Source organism: Nomascus leucogenys, chromosome X (assembly GCF_006542625.1).
Source record: "Nomascus leucogenys isolate Asia chromosome X, Asia_NLE_v1, whole genome shotgun sequence".
In the NCBI taxonomy this organism is placed as follows: Eukaryota; Metazoa; Chordata; class Mammalia; order Primates; family Hylobatidae; genus Nomascus; species Nomascus leucogenys.
In genome coordinates this window covers 17,423,704-17,447,770 of record NC_044406.1, presented here as the reverse complement: position 1 = coordinate 17,447,770, position 24,067 = coordinate 17,423,704, and the positions used below count along the sequence as shown (strand labels likewise).

The 24,067-nt window shown below is 39.0% G+C and overlaps 2 protein-coding genes across 13 annotated transcripts in view; one reads left to right on the top strand and one right to left on the bottom strand.

Annotated features, from left to right (window-relative positions):
- Nucleotides 1-24,067, bottom strand: part of LOC115833243 (helicase SRCAP-like) — a 116,331-nt gene that overhangs the window by 57,373 nt on the left and 34,891 nt on the right. The window lies entirely within an intron of this gene.
- The window catches only part of ADGRG2 (adhesion G protein-coupled receptor G2), a 136,012-nt gene that overhangs the window by 82,351 nt on the left and 29,594 nt on the right, over nt 1-24,067 (top strand). For 2 of the 10 annotated variants that reach the window (XM_012500945.2, XM_003261125.2), the window contains exons 4-15: nt 2,266-2,301; nt 4,850-4,897; nt 4,996-5,019; nt 6,512-6,547; nt 8,846-8,887; nt 11,459-11,512; nt 14,269-14,324; nt 15,266-15,321; nt 18,598-18,637; nt 19,093-19,130; nt 21,358-21,452; nt 22,921-22,987. In XM_012500945.2, coding sequence (XP_012356399.1) covers nt 2,266-2,301; nt 4,850-4,897; nt 4,996-5,019; nt 6,512-6,547; nt 8,846-8,887; nt 11,459-11,512; nt 14,269-14,324; nt 15,266-15,321; nt 18,598-18,637; nt 19,093-19,130; nt 21,358-21,452; nt 22,921-22,987 — 592 coding nt within the window. The remainder of the gene's footprint in view (nt 1-2,265; nt 2,302-4,849; nt 4,898-4,995; nt 5,020-6,511; nt 6,548-8,845; nt 8,888-11,458; nt 11,513-14,268; nt 14,325-15,265; nt 15,322-18,597; nt 18,638-19,092; nt 19,131-21,357; nt 21,453-22,920; nt 22,988-24,067) is intronic. The other 8 variants (XM_003261120.2, XM_030806610.1, XM_030806608.1 and 5 more) reach the window with 7 other exon arrangements.

The window sequence follows — 24,067 nt, the reverse complement described above, 5'->3', positions numbered from 1 at the left end:
TTGGAACTATGGCCATCCACCGGGCAAAATTGTCAATGAAGCAATGTTAGCCTCTGTTGCCCCTCGACGTCACTCTCCATCCCTCTTCTCTGGTACCTAACTCTTCCCAGGTGCCTTCATCCTGCTCCCCGCCTTTGCCAGGTGCGCCTGCCCTTCTTCACTTTACCTGCCCACACTGACAAGTGTCATTCTGAGGGTAATCCATATTGAATGTTGATTTTACCCAGGGCTTTCCCACGTTGCCCAGTGTGGTAGCTCTTTGCTAGATGATCAGATGAATTCACCCAATTCAAATGAACTCATACTAAGATGTGAATGACTGATGACCCCTTAAGTGCTCCCAAAGGTATTTTTTAAATTAACCCTTTCAGGCTGGGCATGGTGGCTCACACCTGTAATCCCAGCACTTTGGGAGGCCGAGGTGGGTGCTTGAGCCTCAGGAGTTCAAGACCAGCCCTGGCAACATAGTGAGACCCCCGTCTCTACAAAAAATAAAATAAAAAAATTAGCCAGGTGTGGTGGTGCATACCTATGGTCCCAGCTATTCAAGAGGCTGAGGTGGGAGGATCACTTGAGCCTGGGAAGTCTGAGGCTGCAGTGAGCCACAGTTTCGCCACTGCACTCCAGCCTGGGCAACAGAGTGAGACCCCGTCTCAAAAACAAAATTAACCCTTTAAAAGCTAACTCAACAGATTAGTGGAATATTAAAGTAGCATGAGAGATATAGAAGAACAGAGACTAAGGAAGAAGTAACTCCAATTAAATTAGGGCACCAAAGTACCTAGCTGCTTGCCTACATTTGCCTTGTTGGCTGCAGGGTTATTGGGGAACTTGGGCACTCATTCAGTCCTGCTTTCAAGCTGAACTATGATTTTAATTATCCCAGAAAACAATCAGTACCCTACCATCATTTCAAGAAAACAGGTTCCTAGAGGCTACCAGGTATGTTTCACTGTGCAACGTTAGTTTGCAAACATACTTATTCTTTCCTATTAATTATATCTCAAGATAACATTGTAAAAATAATTGTCCCTTTGTAATTAATTTTTTTAAATGTATAAGATAACACCCCATGTGGGTCAGTGTTTGGGGATGTAACACTTCTAAAGGGTAGTATAAATTGGTCCAAGTTTTCTCTAGGGCATTTTGCAAACAACATTTATGGAATTTCTGAAAGAAATAGCCACATACGTATGTAAAAATTTAGCCCAAAGGATTTATTGCAGCATTGTTTGTAATCATGAAAAATCATACACATCAAAATGCCCATTAAGGGGAAATTTGTTATATAGGTAGATGGTACATACAACAATTGAAGTGCTATTCAGCCATCATAGATGGTGTTGTGGAAAATTGTTTGATGATATAGAATGACGTTCAGGATATATTGTCATAAGAAAAATCAAGTTATAAATATTTTTGTGTGATATAATCCTTATACATACATATATACATATAAACATATATGCATGTATCTGTATATATGTAAATATATATACACATATAAACATATATGCATATATCTGCATATATGTAAATATATATACACACATAGAGAAATAATATATACTAACATGTTAATGTCATTTTTCTCTGAGTGTTGAAATTATAGATGGTTTTTATTTTCTTCTTCTTGCGTATCTGTAATTTCTAGTTTCTCCAATATGTATGTATTATTTTCATAGATAGAAATATAGAATTACTTTTCTTTTAAGGGATCTGAGCATTTTCCCCAAATAAATAACTCAGCAGCTCTTGTAGTTTATAAACCCAGAGGTGTCTGATCTAGCTTAACCCATAAGAAAGAAATGGCTTAATAGATATAATGTATGTGCTCAAAAGCAGCACAGTTAATGGAAGTTTAATTTATGCAAACATACACGTTAAAAAGTATTGATTAGGCTGTTGAAGATAATAGTAAATTAACATACTGCCCTCTTTTGGTAGCTATTTGTAATTCAGCTTACGTTCACTTCATTAAAGATGTTAATCTCCTACAAATGTGTGCATAAATTAAACTAATTTTATCGTATTTTTTAAAATAAATTTTATTGTGCACATTTGAGGTTTATAACATGATGGGATGGAGTACATATGGATAGTGAAATTGTTACAGTAGTGAGGCTGATAAACATTCACATACTTTTTTTAGTGACATGAGTAGCTGAAACCTACTTGACAAAAAATCCTCGATATAATACAATTTTATTGATTTTAGTCCTCATGAAACTAAACTAATTCTGAATCACCTCTTTTCCTCAACAGAAGATACTGATAATTCCAGTTTGTCACCACCACCTGGTAAGTTGTTTTTTTAGAACTCTGGGGAATTTCAGGAAAACATTATTCTATAAGTTCTCTATGAAACATGGCATGTAGTCAGGTACAACAAAATTGTTTTCCTCCAAGAAGTTTAATTAGGTCATTAAGCCTACACCTGAAAAATCAATGCAAGCATAGACCAGAGGACAGCCATATTGATCCGTCCATATTGCTGGACAAAGCCAGGCAACAAATCACAGGGGACTAAATTGTTAGTTTTCATTACAGTAATTATTTAAGTTCATCAGTTATTTTTAGTATTCTAGTTCACAAGTCTCTTGAAGAGTATCAGGAACATAAACATGCCAGATGTTTTTACATTTAAGGGAGGAGATGAGATGAGATGTTCACTTAAATATACACCCTCAGTACCTCCGCTGAAAGGATATTTTTCACTAGGATTCTAAGGGCTTAGCACTCACTAGGATGGGAAGGCAAATACATTAGAACCCAGATTGGCAAGAGTCTGGAACAGAACCCGAATTCGAGACTGCTAGCTGGAATGGGACCTTAGGGATAAAGTGACCCAGCCCTGTCCCTTAGTTGATGAGATAACGAAGCCTGGAGTGGCTGAGGAACTTCTCTAAGGTCACACAGCTCCTTGCTCCACATCACACAGAGGCAGCACATGGCTTCTCTGACTCCTACTTCTGTATTCTTTTGGGTACACCATCTATTCCAGAACAATCTTTTATGATGGGGAGTGAGTCAACTCACATTCTTTCTGTAGTTGTGTGCAAATGAGCTTCTACTGTTATTGATTCATTATTTAAATCCAATTAATCACAATAGCTATACTTCTCATGCACTACTATGTATCTGGAAGCCTTCAGACATCTCCTTGTTCTCCTCTCAATCTTGCAGCATAGGAAATATTCGTGTTATAGATGAGGAAACTGGGGCTTGGGGAGGATCAAACATGCTCGTGTTCACACATTCTCTGGAGCCAGACAACTTGAGTTGTAATTTGGCCACCACCTTCCTGCCTTCATTCCTAGCTGTGTGGTTTTGGGCTAGTTCCTTTAACCTTTCCATGCCTCAGTTTCCTCTCCCGTAAATTGGGGAGAATAATAGTACCTGCTTGTCGGGTAGTTGTGAAGACGGAATGAGATAACACATGTGCCAGGCACAGTGTAAACCCTTGGTAAGTAGCAACTATTATTTTTACGAGTTTTTGAGTAATGGGGCAAAGATTCAAACCCAGGACTGCAGGCCTCCAAAGTCCAAGCTCTTTTGATCTCGCCAATTTGCCCCCTAGTTGTTAAGCTTCTAGGGCACAATGAACCACTATATTTTTCTTCCAATAGAATAGTCCTCAGCAAACTGAATCATGGTGATATCTGCAAAACCTTGTTTGCATAGAATAGGGAATGGGGCTCTGGGGGGACACACTGGGTCTAGTCACAGCCTGGCTTCTGGGTGCCCTGGGGGAGAGCAGTGCAAACTGGAAGGTAAGAGCCAGTGTAGCATCAAGGGATGGATGGGCAGCCATGCCCAGAGGTCTCTTCTTTGCACAGTGTCACAATTCATCAACATTCGGAAGAATTAATAGTCATTCCTTAAAAACTAGTTGTGGCCAATTATTTTGTTCTGCCCCAAGAGCAAAAAGGATTCTATATCTATGCTTTGAATCTTATTGCTCAGGAACTGTCTTACTTCTCAAGAAATATCCTTGGTAATTTAAGAAATAAATAAATGTAGTAAATGACAAAATATGGAAACAATAATGTGGACAGACAGGGTGTGTGTGTTTCAGCCAACACATGAGCAGTCTAAAACAGGCCAGCCAAAGTGCCTTGACACACCCAAATTTTGTCCATACCAGCTGAAAATCAGGCTCCCTACTGCAAAACTTATTTTAGTTATAAAATGTTTGTGTTTGCTTTTCCCATGTTTAGGTAGAGGTCAAGCCATTGGATCTTTTAAATATTTAAATATGCAAAATGTGTGTAGTAGATTGACTTCTTAGCTTAAGTGGAGTCATTCCACAGGAAATTTATCACTTAATTGCCTTAATAGCAGCCATATTTTAAAATCACTTACCAGGAAATCTGGTTAGGTAGTACAGTATTGAGTGGTAGCAATGTTTTTAATCCTAAATTTACTGTGGGAAGATTTGCTAGGCATCGCTATAACAGAATGGCACCAGCGTGCCAATATATTTCATGATTGTAATTCGGCAAGTTATTTAAAATGTTTTCTAGAATGCTCTGGCTGAAAAAATTTTAAAGTAGTATTTCTTGTATTTTGGTCTGGTTCCTAATCTTATTTCTATAATATTCCATAAGTAGTTAGCAAGCTTTGTGATCATGGGTCTCAGGTTCACTCATCTTGGGTTTTTTCTACAATTCTCTGATTAAATTTTATACTCACTGAGCGCTTATGGGACATGCAGATTTAACTACATCTTGGTCTGCTAGTGTGTTTTCTACTTCTTTTCATAATTATATCTCAAAAGTTTTAATTCTTTAAAATTTGACAAATAATTGTTTCAAAATATTTATTTAATTTTTTTTTTCTCCTGCAGCTAAATTATCTGTTGTCAGTTTTGCCCCCTCCTCCAATGGTACTCCAGGCAAGATTTTGAAAAAATTTAAACCTAGATTTAGTCCAATTTGTTAAAGTTTTGTTTTAATTATATCTTTGTATTGTTTTTTTCCTCGGGACAAAAAGAGGTTGAAACAACAAGCCTCAATGGTAAGAATTTTTCTGAAGCAAGTGAAAATTGATAACCCTTAATATGAATATAAGTATAATGAATGGTGTTGAAGGTTTCCATTTCTAAATTATTTCTGAATACGTCGAGTAGTTTCAAATAACCCAAAACAAAAACCCAAAACAAAACTTGTCAACCCTGGAGAGTGACCTAAACTTTCTGGTTAAATGATAACATTCTTACAGTCATGGAGGGAAGAGAGCAGTCCACCACTCTAATTGTTAGCTAAAAATAAAAGAAATATCGATCACATTTTGAATTCTCCATTCCCTTGCTGTCCAACACAATGCCAACAAGTTTTACATGACAGATTGTTTAAATGTGAAAAGCACATCCAGTAATTCAATATGATTCAGCATGGATCTGGAGGCACAGCGTGTTCAAAGACAGCCTTTTTACAGATGATTTGATCAATTTTTAAATAGTATGAAATGGAAAAAAAATGGCTTCCCCATCATGCTAGAGAAAAGGGCAAAGAAGTGGGCTATATTCAAGGGAAGGGGGCAGAGCAGTACATTCTGTTCCCTCCAATAAGTGAACAGAATGGGTAGACAGCCTTCCTTCCATCTTATGGCGATGAAACCCCAACACTTTTCACAAGCCCTTGGTTAAAATCAAATCTCACCATGTGGTTGGTGGCTAAGGAGCTAAACAATCATAGATGCAGCTCATACTGATCAAAACTGGTTTAAATTCATATTTGGCCCAATGGGAAGGGACAGATGTTATCATTTTTATGTGCAGTTACTTCTTACAGTGAAAACAGTATCTTCAATTTAGCTTTGGTGCAGTTTTTGGATCCCATTTTGTGTGTGTGTATGTGTGTGTGTGTGTTTTAAGTATGATGTAATAAATGCCTTTCGGTTTTTTCCTAAAATTTCATCCAGAATCATAAATTCTAGAATGATTTGGATTTAAAGGAATGCCAATAGAATAGATTTTTAAATTGGATTTTAAATCAAACAGGATCCAAATGAGATTTTCTTAAAAGTTAGTCGAATATAATGGTCATTTACTCCAAATTTAAGCTAGAATTATTTTAAATTGCTTTATAAGAGTGTACCACTGGTAAAAATGTATTATGCATCCACAGGGCTATATATTAAAATCAGTATTAATGTTGGAAATATCATATTCCTTAGGGACTTTCATTATAATAGAGAAAAAAGGGACAAAATATTAGACAACATAGATGAGTTTATTCAAATCTAATGGTTATGGGAGTGTTGCTAAGTGTTTAGACATGTAACTTGCATTTGAATCAATGAACATTTGCTCAGGATTGTCTCCAGGGGTTGGAGAATGGAGTAGTGAGAGGATGGGTAGCAAAAACATTTAGTAGTGTCAGTTGGCTTTTGCAAAACTAACTTCTCCCAGATTTGGGGAAAAGGGAAATGTTTAAGGAACCTAGGAAGACACACATGTTTGTAAACCATGCCAGTAGTTATGCTAATTTTTATTATTTTATTTCAGATGTTACTTTAAGCTTACTCCCTTCAAACGAAACAGGTAATATCAAGTGATTTCTAAATGTAATAGCTTCTTCTGCAGCCTCTTGAGTTTCTTGCTTGTGCGGTCTACTGGGTTACTAAAGAGTTTTCTTTTGCCTCCTTGCCCTCTTTCCTGTGCCTTCAACCATTGATTTATGACCCTTTTGACTTTGACATTGAACTATAATTCTGTCACCACACTCCCAAACTTCCAAACGATGGCCATAGCACTCCATTTAAAATAGCATGTATTATTTTTGTGATTATAATAGTGATACATATTAGCTCATAAAGATAGAGAATATAGAGAAATGCAAAGAAGAAAATACAAATCATCTTTAATGTTACTTTCCTAAGACTATGACTGTTAACAATTTGGTCTATTTCCATTCAGTATCATTTATACATATATTTATATACATATACTCAGATCCTTTGCAAAATAGTCATAATTTACATAGATTTTTGTATCTTGCCCTTTTGACTTAATATTACGTTAGAAGTATCTTCCAGTGTTCCTTACTATTATGACTTGATAATATTCCATTTTGTACCGTATGTTGAACTTTAAAGTTGTTTCTATCTTTTTAATAGAAGTTATTGCAATGAACATTCTGGTGCCAACATCTTTGCATTCATTTCTTATTTCTGTAGGATACATTCTAAGGATTGCAGTATGCAAGGATTGCATTCTAAGGGTCAGCAGTATGAATATTGTAAGACTCTTGATACTACTGCTCGGTTACCTTCTAGAAAGGTCGTGCCCAGCGACATTCCTGTCCGCAGTGGATGAGAATGTCTGTCACTGTACCTTTGCTGAGACTGTATCATATGTTATTAAGTCTTTCTCTCAACTCTTAGGTTTTATTTTTCGTTCACGATTATTAGTGAAGTTAAACATTTTTACCCCAGAGCACTTTAGTTACCAAAACCAGAAGTTCATTTCACAGTTGTATTTTGTTTGCTCTGAAAAGGAAACTATCAGGGCAAACAAAATAATATATTTAAAAGATTCTTTTTTTTTTTTTTTTTTTTTTGAGACAGAGTCTCGCTCTGTCGCCCAGGCTGGAATGCAGTGGCACCTTCTCGGCTCACTGCAAGCTCCGCCTCCCAGGTTCACGCCATTCTCCTGCCTCAGCCTCCCGAGTAGCTGGAACTACAGGCACCCGCCACCACGCCTGGCTAATTTTTTGTATTTTTAGTAGAGATGGGGTTTCACCGTGTTAGCCAGGATGGTCTCGATCTCCTGACCTCGTGATCAGCCCGCCTCAGCCTCCCAAAGTGCTGGGATTACAGGCGTGAGCCACGGCGCCCGGCCCTAAAAGATTCTTAATGACAATGTGAAATGCTATCAGCCTTCATAATTACCACCCATCATTGCTCATGGGTCACACATTGAAACCTGACAGTTTCAGAAACCTCATTTGCGTGTCTTTGTTACTGATGAGTTTCTGCCAGGATAACATTATCATTCTTAAGTGTGTCTCCAATCTCTGAGCTTGGCCTTTTCTTCAGAATTTGCCCATCCACCCTAGGTGATAGAGCTTCGGTGAAAATCTATGCCCTGAACACAGCCTCTTTCCATTGGCCATTTTTACAGCAAAGATTTCTGTACATGGTTCTCCATTATCTGGGGAATGAACCATGGGCTCTGTCCCCAAAACGTGTTTGGAAGACATTTCTAAAGTTTGCTCCTTGAGGGCATGTTAATATTTGCCTGTAAGTCACTCACTTTGAACAGTCCTGGTTCTGCCGTGGGCGTGTTATGTGATTGTGTATAGGTGGATGATCTCGACCTCTCTGAGAATAGCATTCGCCATCAATACAATGGGGATAGTATTATGTTAACTCCTAAAGAAGATAGAAAGACACTTGATTGCATAATAGCAATACTTTACATCCCATGTGTACTGTTTCACATTAATTTTTATTCTGAATTACCTGCTCTTTACAACCTATCTCCTGAAGGTCCCGATGGTGGCTTAATTCTACATATCTGAAGTGTAAGTCCACATCATTTGTCTAGCAGCAGTGTGTGGAAAGTAAAGTAGAATTACACAGGCAGTGGGATGTGTAATGGGTGTGATCTAACTGCGTAAACATGGAACTCCAACTCCCAGACTCACCCTGTGCCAATGCTACGTGATCCGTGGATGCGGTTCCTGTTCATTCTGCTGCTGAGATGACCGATAGTGTCTTAAAGGTGTCAACAGTGTGACTTTTTTTTTTAGCACTTCACTAAAATGATACTCATGGCAAATTGTTTTTAAAAAACAAGCAATGATTATTCTCTAATATTTAAGTTGTTTCTTTGCAGAAAAAACTAAAATCACTATAGTAAAAACCTTCAATGCATCAGGTATGACTTATTATCAATATCAAGACTTTCCTTTTTATAACTAAAGTAAAATTAAACAAATGGCTGGTGTTTATAATTTCTTTCTCTTTTTTCCAACCTTTTCAAGATAAAATCTGATCTTAATGAATAGATGTGTATGCACTGGGTACCTGAAATTGTACTAGGTGTTTGGGGCTATATAATAATGATCAGACACAGAGCCCACCCTCAAGAATCTTCTAGTCTATGGGTGGAGACAAGGCAAAAAAATAGATAACTAACATGAACATGCATGCAGATAAAGGCAATGATTATACAAGTATTACTGACATGGTTAAGAGGCATAGGAGTAGAAGGGGATACAATTAATGAAGAAGTTAGAGGAATGAACCTCAAATTTTTTTTTCCTGAGACAAGATCTCACTCAGTGGCCCAGGCTACAGTGCAGTGGCACAGTCATAGCTCACTGCAGCCTCAACCTCCTTGGCTCAGGTGATTTTCCCACCTCAGCCTCCTGAGTAGCTGGGACTGCAGGCTTATGCCATCAAGCCCGGCTAATTTTTGTATATTTTGTAGAGACAGGATTTCGCCACATTGCCCAGGCTTGTCTCAAACTCCTGGGCTCAAGTGATCTGCCTGCCTCGGCCTCCCAGAGTGCTAAGATTACAGGCCTGAGCCACTGCACCTGGCCAAATTCTTTTTAAATCAAAGAAAATGTGTACTTTTAAGTTTCTGATACAAGACTACACACACAAGACATGCTTGACAAAGGCTTGATTTTAAGTAGCAGTTGGCAAACTATCACCAATGGGCCAAATCAGGCTCACTGCCTGTTTTTGTGAAAAAAGTTCTATTGGAACACTACCATGCCCCTTTGCTTCCATATTCTCTATAGCTATTTTTCTGCTGCATAAAACACGAGTGGTTGCAACAGAGACCATATGACCCACAAAGCTTAAATATTTACTATCTGACCCTTTAGAAAGTTTTCTCACTCATGATTTAAGGAATGACCTGTGGCCATGTACATAGAGGAGATTACAGATGAGAACCCTAGCAGTAGGAAAAACAAAATTCTCACTATGAGTGAACAGCAAGAAGACACACATCACTGGAAACGGAGGTGCAGCTAAAATTTAGAAAAAGATGAGATGATCGAATGAAAAGTTTAGTAAGTAATACAGCAATGGTTTAAAGGACATTTACAGCATAACTACCCATTATAGAATCTATAAATTCTATATTTGCGTAGTGTATATGTTATAGTGAGTTCTATCTATAAGCAAGTATATTTGCTTATAGACAGAAGAAGAAATGAAGTATTTCTCTTTTGGTGTGGGTAACACTGCTTTGGAACAATATAAAAATCTACAGATCTGGTAATTTGGGGTACCTAAATTTAATTTGCTCACAAAATCAAAACTCGTAGCTATAGGTGTCTTCGCTAAAGCATGATGCCTATACATCAATAAATCACACTAGCAGAAACCATATCACATGCACTAACTCAAATTACAATTTTAGTTTGTACCCAAGCTAGTTTTCTAATAGAAAAGAACTAAGGATTTGTAATGTGCAATGGAAATAAACTTGCAGTTGGGCGTTGCACACATAATTCTGACCGAACAAGACCTAACAAGGAGACAAAAATATTTCTTAATATAACAAGTTTTTCCCTTGGCAGTTTGTTTAATATATTATCAGCATTTTCTCCTCCCATGTACTATGGATTTCTTATGCTTTGCCAAAAGGATGCAATTAATAAAGGAAGGCTTTTTAGAGAAGTCAACCTCGAGTTCTTTTCAAATTGAAGAAGAGATACACTTCTCCTCTCACCAAAGGAGAAAGTGTTTCTCAGGTTAATACGTATAAAGTTTTGGTTCTGATGCTCATTTTATCTCCCAGTCATCTCTGTCTCCTTTGTATGCCTGTGTGGTCTGTTGTCCTGGTCATCACTCCATTTTGCCCTCACCAACAAGTAAATTAAAAAATGCTTTTTATTTACTGGCTAGTATCATCCACTAGATTGTATGCTCCTTGAGGGCAGGATTTATATCTGGAAACTCCCAAAGCCTGTAGAATATGGTTAATGCTCAGCAAATATGTTTTGAATTTTGTAGTTTTTGCCCATGAAACGATATTATGACATTAATGTTATTTCATACATACATTTGCATAAAGAGCTAGGATTAACCTTAGAGTGTTCACAGACTCCCCTACCTAGGAAAAGAAGGAGGATCTATGATTAAGGGCCATTCCATTTAAAGTCTCTACTTGGTTTCTGTTCATAGTGCTCTGTTTATACTGAACAGGAGAGGGATTAATTGGGAAGGGGTCAAAAATTTTAGGGAGGAGTTGAGGATCAGATATTGACATACTAAAGATTAGTAAAGAATTAAGTTCTGTAGCTGACCGACCAACAAATGAAAACTCATTTCTTTAGTCTTTGTGGAATTCATCCAGCCAATTAATTCCAGCTTATAATATTTCTGGTGCACATTTGATGCCTACACTTATGAATTCTCTTGACAATGCAGCACATAAACACAGGCATTGACATGCTTAACCAGCTGGGTTGTGTTTTCTTTGCAGGCGTCAAACCCCAGAGAAATATCTGCAATTTGTCATCTATTTGCAATGACTCAGGTTAGTTCTTGTGTACATTACACATTACCAGATAAATTTCCTCCACAGAGATAAATGGTTCACTTTCTTTTCTTTCGAGTATGTGGTATGTGCCTCTTGGATCCGCCTCTTTTCATGCCACCTGGCTACTAGGAGTCCCTAATAAAAACAAAAGCAAATTTTATATCTGGCTGAAATTATCTTCCCGTTGCCTAGTGAGAAGATGGATTAACTTCCTTAATATGAGACATAAAGCTCTACAATAAATATTTTTCATTATAGCTTTAAATCCATATCTAATACCCTTAGAATTAATTTGTGAACATAATTAATAAAGACATTAATAATTACTGAAAGTCACTTCTTATATAGAAATCTGTCAAACTTTTCCATAGGGCCTTAAGTATTAGAGCTTAGAAACAGGATAACGTCTTGCTAAGAATAAAGCAGATCAGCCTGTTGAATGTTGAAAACTCAAGTACACCTAGTTTAAGTGGATGCTAATTCCAGCAGTGTCCATAGTGTATTTTGCCATTTCTAACTAAGACTATTTGCTATTTTTAAAAATTGAGATGGAAATCTCTTGAGAACATGCTATTTTTGAAATGGGAATATTTTCCCTTCTGCCATGGGCCAGACGGAATGAAACAACCACTTTTCTCACCTTGGTTTGGCTCCCTGGGCTCCCTTCCTTGTTAAAACCAATGAAAGCAAATGTGAAAAACAGAAAAATATGGTGTGGCAGATCAGAATTGGCCAGAGATCATGAGAAGTGAGAAGAGGAAGTTAACTAGGTATTTTATGTTCTGAAAGTCTTATTGTGATTATAGTAATAAGCAATCATTACAGGAATGTTTTCTTTATTCCATTCCTTTTAACAGTTTAATAATTTGTTTGAAAAACATAGGTAACAATTTCAAGTAAAATAAGGTTGGATAAATTAGAAAACAAGAAAACGTCCTATTGAAAGAATGTTTCACAAACACTTTCTATTGTGTGAATACAAGATTTGCTCATTTTTCTGCTGATACTACGTTCTAGGTGGAATATAGGAGGAAAATATTAGCTGGTTTTGATTAAAGAAAGCAGTGTTGGATACATTTCATTTTCGTATATTGTATAACTCTCTTCTGTTTTCCTCCTCCTTCTCTCCCTCCTCTCTGACTCTTCCATTCACCAAATTCCCCATAATGTCATTATTTTTGTGCTTCATTTATGTTTTGGGCTGGTGACTAATGTCTAGTTCAGTGTTGTGTCTACATGATGTTTGATAACTGTTTGAATATTGAACATGTAGTTAAAAAAAAAAAAAAACTGGTCATCTTGAGTAACAGATGCCAGAAAGCTGGTTGGAGTCATGTTTTCCCCAATTAAGGGACTGAATTGACCATTTGTTTTAGTGTCGGTGAAAACAACCTCATCAGGGTTTTTGGCACCAGAAACCCCATGGTACCCTGCCAGAAACTAGAACCTTCACTTCTTGCAGGTTCCAATCTGGGTTCATTAAGGAAAATGGAGGCTGGTGAACAAAGTGGGAGCTGACCAAGAGTCAGGCTGATAGTCAAAAGGTGGTGGCTTCCTGGTTGCTCTGCTACCACTGTGCTCCCAGCACATTTATGAAACTCAATATTCACTCAATAAGAATGTGAGGCAGAGACGTTGTGGGTGTTGGCATGCACATACACACACACACAATTTAAATAATCATTTAAAAGCTAAGATTTTTAAAAATGGATAAGTAAGTCTATGTATATCTCAAATATCTTTTAATAATTGCATACTGTATGAATTGAAATTTCAGTATCGATATTTGGAAACTGAGGTTCTCAGTAGAAAAGTTGCTGAAATAGATCATGTCAAACACTGGTCTAGTGCTTTCTTGGCCATTTTTAAGCAGGAATCAGTTGTTGTACTTTGGGGTACAATAAAAGATGATGAGAAGAGGATGCCTTCTAGCTCAGGGGTTGGCAAACTACCAGCCATAGTCCAAATATGGCCTGTTTTTGCAAATAAAGTTTTATTGGAACACAGCCCATGCCTGTTTATTTACGTATTGTCTATGGCTGCTTTCATGCTACAATGGCAGAGTTGGGTAGTTACAGCATAGACCATATGGCCTGCAAACCCTCAAATATTGACTACCTGCTCAATCACCAAAAACGCTGGCTGAGCCCTGGCTCTAGTTTATGTGATATCCTTACCCCATTGCTCACAAGGCCAGTTTGCTCACGAGATCAAGCTTGTTCAACCGCGGCCTATGGGCCACGTGCGGCCCAGGACAGCTTTGAATGTGGCCCAACATAAACTCATAAACTTTCATAAAACATTATGAGACTTATGCATGGCCTTTTTTTTTTTTTTTAGCTCATCAGTTGTCGTTAGTGTATTTTATATGTGGCCCAAGACAATTCTTCTTTCAATGTGGCTCAGGCAAGCCAAAAGATTGGACACGCCTGCATATAGATTATGAAGTGCACACCACGTCTTTCTGTTTCGGAGTCTCTATTTTATTTGTTTCCAGATAGAGTCAAAGGCCCCAGGAATAAAATTTCTTAACAAGGGGACAAGTTTTCTCTTTCTGAATTCCCACATAAAATTTACAGTTCATATTTTCTGAAAATTATATTGATAATAGTTGAGTAACTTACTGACAGAGTAAATATGAATAAAAACAATTTGATGAAACTTTATAATTTGATAATCTTTTTGTATGTGGTATTAATCCTCAAGCTATAAAGATACAAGTCTCAAATATCTTTTTGAAAATTTATTTTTAGCATTTTTTAGAGGTGAGATCATGTTTCAATATGATAAAGAAAGCACCGTTCCCCAGGTAAGTTTTAAAGATTTTTTTTACTGCAATCTTAAAAGGCAAATTCATGTGTATTTAAACATTTGTTTGAGGTTCAGATTATTTATGATATTTGGTATATTTATTGTTATGACCAAATTTAAATAAAATATGTTAATTGAGTTTCTAGCTTTGTAGTGAGGGCTTGAATTCATAATAATCATGGTATTTTGTTAATAACTATATTTTAGTTTTCAATAGGCTTGCTGCTGAATAAGAATGTTAAGATGATGCAATTCTACTGCCAGTTAAAATTTTAAATTATATTAGAAACTCCTAGCAACAAGAAATATATGTATTGAATCTAAGAATAATATTCTGAATATGATTCTCTTTGCCCCGTAGGGGATTCTGATGCAGGGGTATCAGCCTTCTCAAAACCTAGATTGGTTCAGACGATCCCAGCCAAATGTGGTTCATTCATTCGATGACTATTTCTGAGCACCTACTATGTGCCGGGCAATGATCTCATTGCTAGAAATACAGCGATGGCTGCTATCAAGTTTTCCTTCCTACATTGGGGTCTGTTACTTAGATCCGGGACCTTTCATGACAAGAATGTTAATAGTGTTCTAAAAAAAAAAAAAGAATGTTAATAGTGTTCTTTGGGGGGAACTCGTGAAATAAAGAAAGACAGAAATCGGCATATCAGAGCTGCTGACTTAGAATATTTTTTAAAGAAAACATAAAACAAAAACAGGCTCAGCCAATATGGATTAACTTTTGAGAACCACTTTTCGCCCTCTCTTTTCTATAAAACTGCGACTTGATCATTAGATAGACAATGTTCTTTGCAGTTGGGATTCAGTCTTTGGGATATAGTTATTTGAGTGGCTGACAAAACTGAAGAACAACTTATTGTTAGAGAGTGAAAAAACAAAACAATGTTTGTTATACTCTTAATGATTTTATGCTTCTAACAGAATCAACATATAACGAATGGCACCTTAACTGGAGTCCTGTCTCTAAGTGAATTAAAGTGAGTAATCTGCCATTTGATTTGAAACTTCAGACATCAACTATGGAAGGATACTTTTTGAGCCATGTTTGCAATTGAAAACTGAGAATGGGAAAGAGACCAGCCCAAAGGTTACAGAGCCAATTGGTTATTGACTTCCTTGCAGATTAACCATAATCACGTCAACTATTATCCCCATGAGGCTCTTTGATGCTCTGAAGTTATATAACAGCTTCATTTGAATTAGCATTTGAGTTTTAATATGATTTGGCATCCAGCATGGTTGAAAGAGGAGTCCAAGGTGGGACTCCAAAGATATGATTTGTTGATGCTTTCATGAAGCATCAGTGATTGATAAGTCAGAGAAAAGTCTTTGTTAAGTAGACCTGGGCTTACAAGGACAAGCACAGATAATGAGAAATGCATTACAAACAGATGCCGCTTGGCCGGGTGCGGTGGCTCACCCCTGTAATCCCAGCACTTTTGGAGGCTGAGGCAGGTGGATCACCTGAAGTCAGGAGTTCAAGACCAGCCTGGCGAACATGGTGAAACCCCATCTCTACTAAAAATACAAAAATTAGCTGGACGTGGTGGTGGGCGCCTGTAATCCCAGCTACTCGGGAGGCTGAGGCAGAAGAATTGCTTAAACCCGGGAGGCAGAGGTTACAGTGAGCCATGATTGCGCCATTGCACTCCAGCCTGGGTGACAAGAGTGAAACTCTGTCTCAAAAAAAAAAAAAGATGCCCCCAGTTAAACAGTAAGTCAAAATGTCAGCCACCAGGATGGCCTAGGCCAGGAGATGATCTTACTGTGTCCGTCACCAAAAGGGTCAACTTCACGTTTATGCCCTCATAGCAGCCAGCAAAGCAGCATCAGAGACAAAATTCATCTACTCTCAACATTGCTACTGCCTCACAAATGAGATTGTTATAAACTTTTGAAGCAAATGTGCTCTAGTGTCTGTGATGACACTGAAAAGAAAAATCTTTCGTTTAAAAACAAAACAAAACAAATCCCTCTTCTTATGGGTCATCTTTCAGATTAGCTTTTTCACCAGGCTACATCTGATGATTCAGCAACACCTAGGCAGAGAGAAGCATTTGGCAGATAGCAAACATCCCTAGGGCCTACTCAGTTTGTAGTGGTTAAGAAGTTCAACTAGTGAGAACTGGGAGTGGGGTGGGGTGTTATTCATGTCCTTTATGCCTATTCTTTGACCTCCTAATGAAATCTAGCTTTTCTAACTATTCATTTATATATGTGAAATGTAAAGCAGAAGAGATCAATGCTCTGGAAGGATCTGAAACTTTAGCTGGACAATAATAGAATAATTTTTTTTTTTTTTGAGATGGAATCTCACTTTGTTGCCCAGGCTGGAATACAATGATGCCATCTCGGCTCACTGCAACCCCCACCCTCCTGGCTTCAAGCAATTCTCGTGCCTCAGCCTCCCGAGTAGCTGGGATTACAGGCGTGTGCACCACACCTGGCTAAATTTTGTATTTTTAGTAGAGATGGGGTTTTGCCATGTTGGCCAGGCTGGTCTCAAACTCTTGACCTTAAGTGTTCTGCCCGCCTCGGCCTCCCAAAGTGCTAGGATTATAGGCATGAACCACCGTGCCCAGCCAAAACTTTTTTTTTTTAACTCACAAATTTACAATTAGAATACAACTTGGCATACTTGTAATTACTCTTAATTACTAGACTAGAAATAGAACTGAGTTCATTTAAGGTCACCAGGCATTTGTTGAACACCTACTTTGTGCTGGGCCTTGGGGATCCACAGGGATAAACCCAATTCTCTGAGATAGGAAACCAAGTCTAGAGCAATGTTTCTCATCCCTGGTTGCATATTAAAATCACCTGGGAGCTTTCAAAAATCCCAGTGCCCAGGCATGCTCCATAACAAATCAGTATTTAGGGGCTGAGACCCAGGTGTTGGCACGTTTCCAACATGAGGCTAATTGTGAGAACGAGGGCTCTAGAATCTGGTGGGGAAGACACAAGATGAAACAAGTAACAATACAGTGCGACCCCTGCACTGAAGGTGGCTTGTATAGGGTACCAAAGGATGGATGTTCTAAGTCTCTGAATATAGAGCAGGAGGAGCAATTAAACTGGACCGCAGCGGAGGGATAGGGGAACCCCCAGAAAGAAGGTGACCTGTAGGTGGGGCATGGTGGCTCATGACTATAATCCCACACTGTGGGAGGCCGAGGCAGGTGGATCTCCTGAGCCCAGAAGTTTGAGACCAGCCTGGGTAACATGGTGAGACCTGGTCTCTACAAAAAATTAGCCAGGCGTGATGGTATGTGCCTATAGTCTCAGCTACTCAGGAGGCTGAGGCAGGAGGATCGCTTGAGCCCAGGAGGTGGTCTCTGAGCACAGTTACGGAGGAATGGCTCCTGCCAGCTTGAGGAGTTAGCAACTATTGCCATGGTCCTTCCCTTCTTCCTTCCAGACCTTGCCTGGTGCCACCATTCCTTGGAGCAGGTTTTCTCAACCTTGGCACTCTTGACTTCTGGGGCTGGATCCTTCTTTGTTGTGGGGGTATCCTGTGCATTGTAAGGTGTTTAACAGCATCCCTGGCCTCTCTCTACCAGATGCCAGTAGCACCCTCCTCAGCGTAACAACCAAAAATGTCTCCAGACACGGCCAAATATCCCCTGGAGGGCAGAGTCTCCCCTGTTTGAGAACTACCGCCTTAGAGTGAATTCTTTAACTAGATTCCTCTTATCCCAACTTCATGTGAAGCTCTGCCACTTTGAAGAAATGAAAGCATGCTTGGAGTGGGATTGGAGGAGAGGAAAGAGAGAATTTCCTAAGGGGGAGTTGTGAGGAGGGGAAGGCAGCGTTGGAGAGGGCCAGAGAGAGCAGACCAGGTCAGTGGGAGACAGGGTGAGGAAGAAATCAGAGGCACAGGGTCCCCAGGGTGAGTGGCCTGGCCTGCCCCTCTCAGAAATTTTTGCCTGGGGCCAGCTCTCCCTCTGACCCTCTGCCAGAAGAAGCTGCCTGAGGTTGCAGTAGCCTAATGAATAACAAAATTGTCCAATCATAATTTATAACTCACTTTTGGCTAGAACTGACATAGCTCCCGTCTGGTTGGTTTCCCTTGTCATATAAATAATTTATTTTCTTGCTACATAGGACTCTCTTAGTATACTCTCTGTTTCTTCAAAGTGAACACCATAAGCAATATATACCATGTGCTTGATTTAATTGCTGAAATCTAACATGTTTTGAATTTAATATCACTAATGGTCTCCTTAATGTCAATTTCTCTCATTTTATTACAGACGCTCAGAGCTCAACAAAACCCTGCAAACCCTAAGTGAGGTAATCATAGTGCACCCTGTAGCTTGTTTATAATTATTGTTATGACCTGGGGGAAAGCATAGGGTTCTGCATTCCTGGGAGATATGTATTCAAATTCTCCCAAATTTGTTGTGTAAGAGAATGAATGGACTAGTTTTTTTATTCCAAAAATCAGAACTAGAAGCAATGGGTAGACATTACAAGGAGGTAGATTTTCCTTCATGTAACACCAAGGGTTTCTTAAAATATAAACTCCAGGAAAATGAGCTTCCTTGTGTAATAGGGACCTCACGGAGATTGTATGGCCTGAAGAGCGTTGATGATATGCCGGGAATCTGGTAGGAATGTGAAATGGACAATCCCTAAGGGCTCTCGTGATTCTAAAATTCTGTGATTAGCCTTAGGTCTTCTTTTCTGATATTTCCAATTGCCCAAAGTAACATATATGTGTATACATGTTTTTTGTTTTGTTTCAGACTTATTTTATAATGTGTGCTACAGCAGAGGCCCAAAGGTCAGTCATTTTTAATACTTTCATAAATATAATTTCTCCATTTATGAGAAATAAAGTATTAAGGAGTCTAAGTTAAATTGCAAATGCAAAGGGGTCCTCTAAAATAAATACATATTAATGACATTTTGGATTTAAATATTTTTATTTTTCCAAACACTGATCACTCTGTCATATCTATCTTCTCATTTCTTTACAAAGCACAGAGAAGTGTGTAGTATCGGGCCATTTACCTCCGGTTCCACAAGGCTAAGGGTCATCAGTGTCCTTAGCCCCAAAGGCCACCAATATAACCAAGAAATGGCTCCCAGTGGTCCAGGCAGGGTGAAGGCCAGACCAAAAAGAGGGAATGTAACATGGAGCTTGGGAAAAGAAGGAAAGAGGGGGAAGGAAAAGATTGGAAAGAAAGAGAAAAGAACATGGCTGGGTGTGGTGGCTCACACCTGTAATCCCAACACTTTGGGAGGCCGAGGTAGGCAGATCACTTGAGGTCAGGGGTTCGAGACCAACCTGGCCAACATGGCAAAACCCCATCTCTACTAAAAATACAAAAATTAGCCAGGCATGGTGGTGGGCACCTGTAATCCCAGCTACTCAGGAGGCTGAGGCACAAGAATCACTTGAGCCTGGGAGGCAGAGGTTGCAGTGAGCCGAGATTGCACCACTGCCCTCCAGCGTGGGTGACAGAGTGAGACTTTGTCTGAAAAAAAATTTTTTTTAAAGAAAGAGAAAAGAACAAATTAACAAGCACATGCATGCAGGGGTGAATCAGAGCTTGTCCAACAATTATTTGGGGTTGCACAGATTATCATTTTGAATTGTGTCCACTGGCTATCCTGGCTGTGTAAACAGATGGCTTATAGGGCAATACAGTCAGTATCTGAACCCCGAGCCTTCTGTGACAGTCAAAGTCCTAGAAAATGAGAGTTTCTACTCATTAAACTATTCATTGGTACAAATAAGGCCAAGTCTTCTGTGAAATTGTATTCCCTATCCACTGTATGTATTTAGTTCATTTCACTGACCTCTTTTCGTTATTGCAACATTAATTTTCTTTCACCTAAACCAAGGCTAAAGTAGAAAGAAACAGAGAGAATGTCTTCAATTCTTAGCTATCTAATAATCTAGATAGAATTCCCAGAAAGCTTTTTTTTGTTTGAGATGGAGTCTCACTCTGTTGCCCTGGCTGGAGTGCAGTGGCACGATCTCGGCTCACTGCAACTTCCACCTCCCAGGTTCAAGTGATTCTCCCTGCCCCAGCCTCCTGAGTAGCCGGGATTACAGGTGCCCGCCACCACACCCAGCTACTTTTTGTATTTTTTTAGTAGAGACAGGTTTTCAGCATGTTGGCCAGGCTGGTCTCAAAATCCTGGACTCAAGTGATCCACCTGCCTCGGCCTTCCAAAGTGCTGGGATTACAGGTGTGAGCCACCGCACCCGGCCCCAGAAAGATATTGTTGGATTTGAAAGATCTTGATGTGGTTGGGTGCAGTGGCTCACGCTTGTAATCCCAGCACTTTGGGAGGCCGAGGTGGGCAGATCACCGGAGGTCAGGCGTTTGAGACTAGCCTGGCCAACATGGCAAAACCCCATCTCTAATGAAAATACAAAAATTAGTGGGGCGTGGTGATGCACGGCTGTAATCCCAGCTACTCAGGAGGCTGAGGGAGGAGAATCGCTTGAACCTGGGAGGCAAGGAGGTTGCAGTGAGCTGAGATCATGCCACTGCACTCCAACCTGGGCGACAGAGTGAGACTCCATCTAAAACAAAAAAGGAAAAAAAGATCTTGATGTTCATCTAGACTGGTATGTGAAAGGGCTCCCATGATGGAAACTCAAATGTTTATAGACACCAGGCAAGTGGCCAGCCTAGTGTTTTGGGGGTGAGATTAAAGGTGTCAAGGGGCTTGCTTGTCTCTGCAACCAAGTTTCACCCCTGCCTATTCATTGTGTAGGTAGGCAAAATGAGCCAGCACCTATGTGTGGTCAGAGAGTCTCTGGTTTGCAACCTCTGTGAATGTGAACCTCCATAAATGTCTCTTAATATAAAGTCTTTCTGGGTAAAATTCAGACTGTGGTAAATGGGTATTTACAAGCTTATTGGGGTGATATCACAAGTTAACAGTATCAGTGTCCCCTTTCCTCACTCTAAGTTTACAAAAGCAATTACAAATATGTAGGTAGGTTTCCTATTTAGTAACATTCTGGTTATGTATATTTCTCCTTACAGCACATTAAATTGTACATTCACAATAAAACTGAATAATACAATGAATGCATGTGCTGTAATAGCTGCTTTGGAAAGAGTAAAGATTCAACCGATGGGTAAGTTGTCTATTATTGCTATTATTGCTGCATTAATCTTCATGTGGCTTTTAATGTGTTATTTTTCTAATTGAAAATGTAATTAATAAATTTACATATGTTACACCTTTCTGTTTTGACTCCTTTGTCCTTGGGCAATTTCTCTCTCTCTTTTTTTTTTTTTTTTTTTTTTTTGAGGCAGAGTCTCAGTCTGTCACCAGGCTCAGTGACGCAATCATGGCTCACTGCAGCCTCCACTTCCCGGATTCAGGTGATTCTCCCACCTTAGCCTCCCGAGTAGCTGGGACTACAGGTATGCACCACCACACCCAGCTAATTTTAACATTTTTAATAGAGATGAAGTCTCCTTATGTTGCCCAGGTTGTTCTTGAACTCCTTGGCTCAAGTGATCCTCCTCCCTGGGCCTCCCAAAGTGCTGGGGATCATGAGCCACCACACCTGTCCATTGGGCAATTTTTAAAGAGCCCTAGAAGGTTATTTTTCCTGCTTGCTAATAAAGTGTTTTATTTTATTTTACTTTAAGTTCTGGGATACATGTGCAGAACGTGCAGGTTTGTTACATAGGTATACATGTGCCATGGTGGTTTGCTGCACCTATCAACCCATCATCTAGGTTTTAAGCCCTGCATGCATTAGGTGTTTGTCCTAATGCTCTCCCTCCCTGCTAATAAAATTTTAATATGTCTTATTTGATAATATGATAAACCCTGTTGAGAAGGAGAATTCTTTTTGGAGTGTTCAATGGATTGCTACTGGGATATGTCCACTTTTTAAATTGACAAGCAAAAATTGTACATATTTGTGGTGTACAATGTGATGTTTTGATATACATCACAGAATGGCTATATCAACTATTTAACATTTGCATTACCTCACATACCTATCATTTTTTGTGGTAAGAACATTTAAGGTCTACTGTCTTAGCACTTTTCAAGCATACAATACATTCTTATTAACTGTAGTCATCATGTTGTACAATAGATCTCTTTTATTCCTCCTGCCTAACTGAAATTTTGTGTCCTTTGTCCAACATCTCCCCAATCCCTCCGCCTCTGACCCCCCAGTAAACAGCATTTCACTCTCTGTTTCTATGAGTTTGACTTTTTAGATTCCACATCTGAGTGAGATCATGCGGTGTTTGTCTTTCTGTGCCTGCCTTATTTCACTTAATATCATGTCCTCCAAGATGTGTTTACTTGTGAATTCCTCTTAGGAGTTACTGAAGAGTGATTAGTGCTGCAAGCATATAACCCCCCAAAAATCAATAAATATTTTTGAGCACTACTATGTATACAGTATATAATTGTCAATATAACGGCGTCCAATCTATTTTATCACCTGTTTTAGACGATTGCTCTTTTAAATGCAGGCAGTGTAGAAACCGTGATACTTAATGGTTCTGAGCTGCCACCTTGCTTTGTTCTTGACCGTGCATTTTTCTTGTTCCTTTTCCTTTTGTCTCCCCTAGAACACTGCTGCTGTTCTGTCAGGACACCCTGCCCTTCCTCCCCAGAAGAGTTGGAAAAGCTTCAGTGGTATGTAACAAACATGCTGACCCTTCTCCTTAAAAAAAAAAAAAAAAAAAAAATCACCATGCTAGCTAAGGAGTTTTAGAATTTGGGGAGTAAAGAAGGCTTTCAGTTTTAGGGAAAATGCAGTTTTCTGCAGTATGAAGTTTCCACTTGGACCATTGCCTTAAACCAGTGCTTTGAAATCTTAGCTGCACATTAGAATCACCTGGGGAGCATTAAAAACACTGACTCCCAAGACTCACCAACTAAATGTTTTGTCATTTAAAAAACATGTTTGACGGTCTGATAGGTGAGAAATGGTAGCTCAGTGTTACTTTAATCAACATTTCCTTACTAAGGCAGAGTCTGAACTTTTTTTCATATATTTGGGGGCTGTTTTGTATCTTTTTGTGAATTACATGTCTTTTCTGTATTTTTTCTAATTGATATCTGATCCATTATTTAAGAGTACTTTAGTCCGGCGTGGTGGCTTACGCCTGTAATCCCAGCACTTTGGGAGGCCAAGGCGGGCAGATCACGAGGTCAGGAGATTGAGACCATCCTGGCTAACATGGTGAAACCCTGTCTCTACTAAAAATACAAAAAAAAATTAGCCGGGCGTGGTGGCGGGCGCCGGTAGTCCCAGCTACTCAGGAGGCTGAGGCAGGAGAATGGCGTGAGCCTGGGAGGCAGAGCTTGCAGTGAGCCGAGGTTGCGCTATTGCACTCCAGCCTGGGCGAAAGTGCGAGACTCCGTCTCAAAAAAAAAAAAAAAGTACTTTATATATTGTGCATATTAGCTCTTTATATGCATATCTATGGTATATGTTGCAAATATTTCCTCCCAGTATTTTAGTTGTCTTTTGACTTTATCATGTTTTTTGTCATGCAAATTTTGAAACAATTTTATGTAGTTAAATATGAAAAAGTTCATCTTTTCCCCAGTGATCTGAGATGTCACCTTTGTCAAATACTAAATTTTGATAGGCATTTGGGTCTAATTCTGGATGTTAGATGTTAACACTGGGTGACCAAGCTGCGTGGGAGGTATACAGAGCTGTTTGTATTGTTTTTATAGTATTTCTGTAAACCTAAAATTAGTTCC